Source organism: Clupea harengus, chromosome 25 (genome assembly GCF_900700415.2).
Source record: "Clupea harengus chromosome 25, Ch_v2.0.2, whole genome shotgun sequence".
NCBI classification, from domain to species: domain Eukaryota; kingdom Metazoa; phylum Chordata; class Actinopteri; order Clupeiformes; family Clupeidae; genus Clupea; species Clupea harengus.
The window spans coordinates 3234906-3243728 of NC_045176.1; the positions used below are offsets into that span (position 1 = coordinate 3234906).

Consider the following 8823-nt stretch of genomic DNA (forward strand, 5'->3'; position numbering starts at 1 on the left):
CCTGATCCCAGGTAAGGACAGGTCTCCATCTGGAAACAGAGTTAGTCTTCTTTTGTGCACTCACTTTGACATTAATACATCCTAAATGTGTGGAGAGGATATACCCTAGAGCCATTCTCTACACATTCTCTGTACAAATGAATCTCATTTAAATGTCTAACTAGTGTGTTGAAATATGAGTGTGAAACTGCATGGTTGGACATGAGAGGCTTATTTCTTGTAAAAGATGGTAAACTCATGGGTACTGGTGTCAGTCACTAGGAAGTGAGGTTTTAACACAGCTTTGTACAAACTGACCCTAAGCCTAGCCCTCCATTGCATACCCAACTTGTCATGATCCTGCCCATGATCTCCTGATCCTGGTTCATGTGTTCCCTTTGTTTTGCCCTGTCTTGTGTTTCTGTTCCTTGTTGGCTTCCTTGGTTGGTCATGTGCTCCTTTGCTGTAAGTGTTCATGTTACACGTTGTGCATGTTTGGTTTCATGCTGTCTCACATATTACTGCTGTGCTTAGTGTTGCTGTTTGGTGCATAGATATTTACCTGAAAATGCTTTGTTGACCAACACCTGCTGACCTTGTATTTCCTTCAGTCTCCAACAGGAAGAACAAACACTTAATCTATCCTTCAGCAAAACCTACCAAAATGAATTGTCTACTGTATTCAAGGTCAGCATTCAACATCAGGTCAACATTTGGTGTGTGTGTGTGTGTGTGTGTGTGTGTGTGTGTGTGTGTGTGCGTGTGTGTGTGCGCCTCCTGCTAAACTAAGCTAAGTACTGATTTGTACATGTCACATGTCACATGAATTCTGAAACCTGTCACTCAAAGACCAAAATCCCACACCAAATCAACAAAACCATGCGCTAATTCTCAGCATTTGACTCAGTTTTGAATATCTTTTTTTTGCCAAACATTGTACACACAGTTACATTTCTAAGACACCAGTGATAAGACCTTGAACACAAACCCAACTACAGGCTGGGTACGGTCACAAGGTGTCATGTTATTTGTTTTGTCATATTTTTATATATATATATATATATATATATATATATATATAAAAATATATATATATACTTATTACATGGCCTGCTATAAAATATTGGGTAACTAGAACACTTTGGAATGCTGTTTTGGTAATGCACTGGACTGTAAAACATCTTTGTTGCAGTACTGTTACAGCCCTCTGCACCATACATGGCCGAGCATTTATATGTTGACTTGACTGAAATATTTCAGTTTGCTGTACTGAACTTTTTCTTCAAGTAGAGCTGCAACGATTAGTCGACGTAATCGACGATGTCGATTATGAAAAATTGTCGACGATGATTTTTATTGTCGACGAGTCATAAAATATATTATTTTTTTTTTATTTTTTTTTTATTTTTTTTTGGCAGACGCTAAAAGCTACCGGTAATTTTCATTCGGCATTGCAATGCACTATAGGAAGTGCGAAATAGTGCATCTTTAACTAATAATAATTGACCATCATTGAGAAAAATGGAACTGAATCTGCAAATAGCCTAGCATACAAATCATGCACCGTTTTCTTTGCCCTCCGTTCTTGTACCTTCATGTGCTGCATATCAGAAATGGCCGACTGAAAAGCGAATTATTCTGAGACGGCTCATGTTACCATGGAAACAATAAACAAAGCTAGCTTTAGTAGCTGCTGCATATGAGATATGGCTAACAGAAAAGTTGTCATTTTTCTCAATGATGGTCAATTATTAGTAGTTAAAGAAGCACTATTCCAGTATTTCAAAGAGAATGAGCTGTGGGAGCACAAGAACAGTGAGTGTCTAGCAGCAATTATCATAGACATATATGATATATCTATAACTTATAGTAAGGTTTAAGCTTACATGTTGGAAAACAGAACGTCTCATGGAGGATGCTTGCTAACGCTATTTCATAAATGTTAAGTGCAATGTAGTAAATCAGTGAATTATCAGAGTAGCCTGTATTTTCGTTTGTTCTGAATAGTTAACCTCCTCCACTTAGCATTCTTCAAACAAAAGATTGTGGAAAAAATATATATTTCATAAGTTGAATTTGAATGTCACTTGCAGCCCAGTTATTCTTGCGTTATTTTGCACTTGCAGAGGCTTGATTGCTAATTTGAGTTACTTTTAAAACTTTATTTGCACTTTCTCTTTACTTTTAAAAGCATATTTGCACTTTAATTTGTATTACTATTTCATTTATGTATTATGATTACATTTGTTACTCAAATACATTTGAAATTCAAATTCCAACATTTTGATTCGTTATTTTAATTTGCTATGGGAAATAATCATTAGATTAGTCGATTAATCGAAAAAATAGTCGATAGATTAATCGATTACCAAAATAATCGTTAGTTGCAGCCCTATCTTCAAGCAAGTTGTTTTGTATTTTTGTTCATTTTAGCAATCTCTCTGTGCTACATAGTGTTTTGGAAAACTTGAAAAAGTACTGAAAAGTGTGAGATTTTGTCAGAATTCTCTATGAAGTGCTGTTGAAACACTAACTGCAAAACTCTTTAGCCTACCAAAGACAGGAGTGTTTTTGAGATTTGTCACACTATTGTATAGTTATTGATATGATAACCATATGAATAGTTGTGTTTAAGAAATTTGTGATGTTTGCAGTTGTGTGTATTGTGTAGCATTTAAAAAATGAGACCTAGTGTTTAAGCGAAGGGAATTTTTAAATGCATATAAACAACTGATCAGAGGTATAGAAGAGTTGTTATGCAAATGTTTTATTCTGTTTTTTTCATCACTGATGGAATGATTTGATTTGCTATCAGGAGCTTGAACACAAAGTCATCACTTTCATGACAAATGAACTAAAGAGACTCAAGAAGGTCCTGACTCATGATGACCCAGAATCCCCTTGTAGTGAGGAGGAGGATGAGGAGGACCAGAGAGATGCCAGAGATGGAGCTCTGAAGATTGCAGTGCACATCCTGAGGAACATGAACCAGGAGATCATTGCTCAGCAGCTGGAGAAATGTGAGATATTTACTCAACACTGAGGGCCTCATTTACTAACATTGCGACCGCAGCTTAATCTGCGCCTTTGCCAAACCGCAAATAACGCACGGTATTTTGCATCCTATTTATCAAACAAGAACATCGTCGCGTCATCTGCGCCTAACACCGCCCATTGGTGTTATTTAGCGCTCCACTAAAATAGGGAAGAAAGAGCCTACGTGTTTCACCATGGATGATGAGCTAAAATTAAAATTAGAGCTTTTGGTTCACGAGGTTACAGCAAACTAACCCAGGTAAATATAGAAACTCATAAAGATTTCTCCGTTTAGCCCTTCCGTCCACATTAAAAATTGTGATCACTTTGAATTCAAGACTGTCTTTTATTGGTGAGCTGATTTTGGGAAATTAAACTTTTCAGCGAACAGCGGTTACTATGGTTACCCCTCAGGGTGCCTGTGCAGCTTCATATTAACGAGTTTATGTTCACAAGTTCATATTCACACATATTAACATGAGTTAATCACACACAGGCAACTGTAAACTGTTAATATGGTTCCCTAAGCTAGAGATAGCTAGGATAGTTAATAGCCAAGTTAACTAATCCATAGCATCCCGTTAAATAGTCTGGTAGGAATACACGACACCCCTTACTTTAAAACGGCGCATTCCAACACTGAAAACCACGGTTTTCAAAAATGCTGCCATAGGCAGATACATTTGAAAACTGGAGTTGTAGCGTGGACAGGGCAGGGGCAACTGAAATTTTCAGACGTTCGGTTTGCTTGAACTATGGGTGAAAATACGGTTTAAAGTAAACCACAAAATTACCGGCAATTCTGGGTAAAGCGTGGCCGAACAGCTAGCTGGTGGGACAATTTTGTATATGCCTGTATTAAATGATCAAATATAAACATTTAAAAAAAATTTAAATTTCTGATGTTCGTATTTTTCAAATTTCTCGCAGGCACATAGTTTTAATTTAGCAGCTGATATGTCATGCTGAAACACCTCTTGTTTCGTTACTAATAGGGTACATAATTAGGCGCACTTTACGCATCTCCCCCCATCTCTTTGCGACGAACACCCACTTTCCCTTATACACTCCCAGCAGCGGTAATCTAAAGTGCGCCACCTTTGATAAATACGGTTTTAGGTTTTTACCCGCTATTTTACGCCTGAAACAGGCGCAATCCTGTTTGTAAATGAGGCCATGAGTTACTAAACATTATACATTGTTATTGCAGCTTGATTCAAAATATACTAAATACTTCAAAGATAAATCTTTATGTTCTGTATAAACATATTTACTCCTTCAAATATGTGATATCAAATCTTGCTCGAAAAATAACAGTGATGTCACAATTTGTTTTCTGTTTATAATACCTGAAAGGACAGAGTAAATTGAAAACTTCCCTTGAGCCCTCAGTAAAACTGCCATTAATATGTCCCAGATTTCATGGTAGATGACACAGGATATCATGACAATCATTGTCCAGAAATACTATAGTATCATGTTACCATTAACAATAATTTTGAATGGCTCTCAAACAGGAATATTTACATTTACATTTAGTCATTTAGCAGACGCTTTTGTCCAAGGCGACGTACAAGTGAGAGAACAGTCAAGCTAAGAGCAATACAAAACATGGTGTAACAATAAATACTACTTTACATAAGAATTAGAAAAATGACCTAGAAAGGAAAAAGAAGTGCAGGAATGTAACTGCTGAAGTGCAAGTTAAGCGCTAGTCAAGGTGCCAGTTAGGATATTCTTACATGATTCTGAAACATGCAATTCTGAAAGCTGTCATGACAGTTACTAATGAAGATGCTTGAACACAGACTGTCATGATGACTACTGACAGGATATGATGTCTGTCATAATTTGTTAATCACTCTCATGACAAAGGTTTAAAGTGCTCACTTCACACACTTGTATATGCTGTCAGATTGAATAAATCATATGTATTTATCTCTAGATGGACTGTTTCCTAGATGTCAACAAAAGCTCAGAAACAATCTAACAGAGAAGTTTCAGGGTGTATTTGAAGGCGTGCCTCAGTCAGGAAACCCTACTTTTCTGGAGAAGATCTACACAGAGCTCTACATCACAGAGGGGGAAAGTGTAGAGGTCAATACTGAACATGAGGTCAGACAGATTGAGATGGCATCCAGGAGACAAATAACAAAGAGGGAAACACCAATCAAATGTACTGACATCTTCAAGCCCTTACCTGGACAAGACAAACCCATCAGAACTGTGCTGACAAAGGGAGTTGCTGGCATTGGAAAAACAGTCTCTGTGCAGAAATTCATTCTGGACTGGGCTAAAGAAAATGCCAATCAGAATATTCACTTCATATTTCCTCTTCCTTTTCGGGAGCTGAACTTGATTAAAGACAAGAAATACACCCTTCTGGACATCATCCATCACTTCTTCTCTGAAACAAAAGACTTTGCCTTCTCCAACCAGGACAGATACAACATTGCTTTCATCTTTGATGGTCTGGATGAAAGCAGACTTCCTCTGGATTTCCAGCACAATGAATGTATCTACAATGTATCAGAACCTGCCTCAGTGGATGTCCTTCTCACAAACCTCATCAAGGGGAATCTGCTTCCCTCTGCTCTTGTGTGGATCACCTCCCGACCAGCAGCAACCAATCAAATCCCTCCTGAGTGTGTTGACCAGGTGACAGAAGTCAGGGGTTTCAATGACCCACAGAAGGAGGAGTACTTCATGAAGAAAATCACAAAAATGGAACTGGCCAGCAGAATCATCACACACCTGAAGTCTTCCAGGTGCCTCTACATCATGTGTCACATTCCAGTCTTCTGTTGGATGGCAGCCACTGTTCTGGAGTACATCCTGACTGAAACAGAGAGTGGAGAGATTCCAACATCTTTGACACAAATGTACACTCACTTCCTCATCATACAAACCAAACGAAGGAGTCAGAAGTATGGAAACCGTGATGCGGAGACACTCTGTAACCTGAAGACCATTATGTCCCTGGGCAAACTGGCTTTTCAGCAGCTGGAGAAGGGCAATCTGATCTTCTATGAGGAGGACCTGAGAGAGTGTGGCATTGATGTCACAGAAGCATTAGTGTACTCAGGGATGTGTACCCAGATCTTCAGAGAGGAGGCTGTGCTGTACCAGGGGAAGGTGTTCTGCTTTGTTCATCTGAGTATTCAGGAGTTTCTAGCAGCTTTATATGTGTTTTTGCACTTTAGCAAGAGAGAGAGCAACATGCCTGACCAACACCAAACCTCTCAGCTTTATTCACTGCTCAGTGCTAACAAACTTCAAGACCTACACCAGACTGCAGTGGATCTGGCCTTAAGGAATGAGAATGGACACCTGGACCTTTTCTTAAGGTTTCTTCTTGGCCTCTCACTGGAGTCCAATCAGAAACTCTTACAAGACCTAGTGCAGAGAGGGAGCAGCTCACTGAACACAGAGGAAACAGTCAAGTACATCAAGCTGAAGATCAGAGAAGCCCCCAACCCAGAGAGATGCATCAACCTGTTCCACTGTCTGAATGAACTGAATGACCACTCTCTGGTGGAGGAGGTCAAGGGCTACTTGAGGAAGGGAAAAGAAACCAGAGAGGATCTCTCTCTTTCCCAGCTGTCAGCTTTGGCCTTTGTGCTGCTGATGTCAGACCAGGAACTGGAGGAGTTTAACCTGGAGGATTATGGTGGAAGGGGATCACCTGCCAGATCAGATGCAGGTCTGCTGAGGATGCTGCCCGTGGTCAAAGCATCAAGAAGAGTGAAGTGAGTATTGGAGTCTTGAGTGAGTGTAAAGGTGGTTGCTGAGGTTATATTCTATATTGTCATGGATTTAAAGTTATTGTAGTATGACTGACAGTATTGTATGGGATTCAACATGTATCAATATAGCATCTGATTATCAGTATAGCAACTGATGCAGATATTAATACACACTTTCTGCTATCTAGATGAAGTCCATAGTCCCCTGACAGTACTAAGAAATACTGGGAATACTTCATAGCTTCACTCTAAGTACTAGTACTAAGTCATAATTGTTGCTGCCTCAAGCAGAGATCATTCCACAGAAAAACACATACTGTACGTGACCACCTCACAGACAGTTACGGCTCAGAATCATTTTGATACCGAATGACATTGTGCTTTGATGTTTGGTGTCTTTGAAGTTTTTTACAATCGCTAGCATCCTTTTGTTCAATCTGTAGTCACATCAATTAGCACAACATCTGTCTTTTGTGGGCTATACCATGAATTGTATAACTGTTGTTTTCACAGAATAGGCTCTTTTTTTTACAATTGCTAACAAACATTAACCTATACTTATGATACTTTTTAAAAACTCTGAACACAGCAACACACCTACATCACACAATTGGCCAAATTGTTAATTGTCTGCTAAATACCACATTTTGTTAACTAACTACTAACTACTAACTCAAAATGCAAAATACATTCTCTACATACACTAAATTTATCAGAATATGGCAAACCGGACTCAATATCAAATAATTCTTTCAAAACACTAGCACACATTTTCTATCCTCGAGGAATATGTCACAATCATAGCATAATGACTTTCAAAATACTAACAGTTGATGATATTACAAATACTGCATTACTTTTCATATTTCAGTTTTACAGGTACCTGCATACAATAGACAATATGAAATCCATTGTGTTCTTTTATTTAATTTCCTTTCATTCTAAACCACTAAAAGTGAGTGAGCCATCTTTACTTCATGGAATGTGCTGTAGACATAAAATAGAAGGTGACAGAAATGCTGCAGTAAAAGCTTTATTGTCAAGGAGGTTATGTTTCCAGTGTTTGTTTGTAAACAGGATTACACTTCTAAATACCATTGAAAGATTCTGCTTTTCTCCAGCGAATTCGTCGGATGTCCACGCTTGGTTCAAGTTAGCTTGTTCAGAATAACAGACTTGTGGAAGACGGGGTTGTTTGAGATGAAGTCTCTTATGTTACACTGTAGTCTGATATATGCAATCACCTGAATCTAACAATCTCCCCGTCTGATCATAAATCAAAATACATCGTGATCACAATAAAACCTAACCAAACCATAACGAACATAGTGATCAAACAATCCAACATTGTTACAAAATGTCAACAAACACGTGTGCCCATAGTGTAGTGGTAAAAAGGTTTAAAACAGAACACATGTTCCTACAGTGTAGTGGTATCAATATTCAAGATCTGGTGTTTCTCGCAACCAATATGGCATGTCCCTTATCTCACAGGTGAAAGCGAAAATCCCATTAATTTGTTTGGGTAAAATAATTTCACGGTCCTGCTTTTGCACAGCGACCCACGCCTTCCGCGAGCTGTGAGTGGCGACTATGCATCTCTGGTTCATCAGTTTCTGATGTGTCAAGTCTTTCCATGTTGTGTCGTCACTGCTGTCCAACAGGTGAGGTGAATCAGGTCGTTGCATCAGGTCACTGGTTCAATGCGTTCCAATTCTTCTCATGCTGCTCCATGGACTGTTGGTTCTGAAAAACAAACAGAGAAAACTGCGGCAGTATCACAAAATTCCATAGAATGTGGCATCTCATTCATAGGACCAGAACAAACAAACTTAAAAAACATAACACTGACCATTAAAACTGCCTTAACATTAGGGCTCTGACTTATATCATCAATCCATATTTTATAGTCGGGTCCGTAATCAAGTCATCATCTAAATTCCCATCCAATCAACATATCATTGCTAAAAGTAACACAAAAGAGTGACTTGAGGTTAACCGTAGTCATGTTTTTTTCCCTGTTGCGCTCCTCCAGGGATGGTTGTTCTGGGGCCATGCATTG

General features: G+C 38.7%; 1 protein-coding gene across 1 annotated transcript; it reads left to right on the forward strand.

The window, feature by feature from the left end:
* Positions 1 to 2384: 2384 nt before the first annotated feature.
* Positions 2385 to 6768, forward strand: LOC105896478 (NLR family CARD domain-containing protein 3-like). Its single transcript, XM_042703683.1, has 3 exons — positions 2385 to 2999; positions 4961 to 6028; positions 6296 to 6768. The coding sequence occupies exons 1-3, from the start codon at positions 2822 to 2824 to the stop codon at positions 6766 to 6768; spliced, it is 1719 nt and encodes a 572-aa protein (XP_042559617.1). The 5' UTR covers positions 2385 to 2821.
* The last annotated feature ends 2055 nt before the right edge of the window (positions 6769 to 8823 follow it).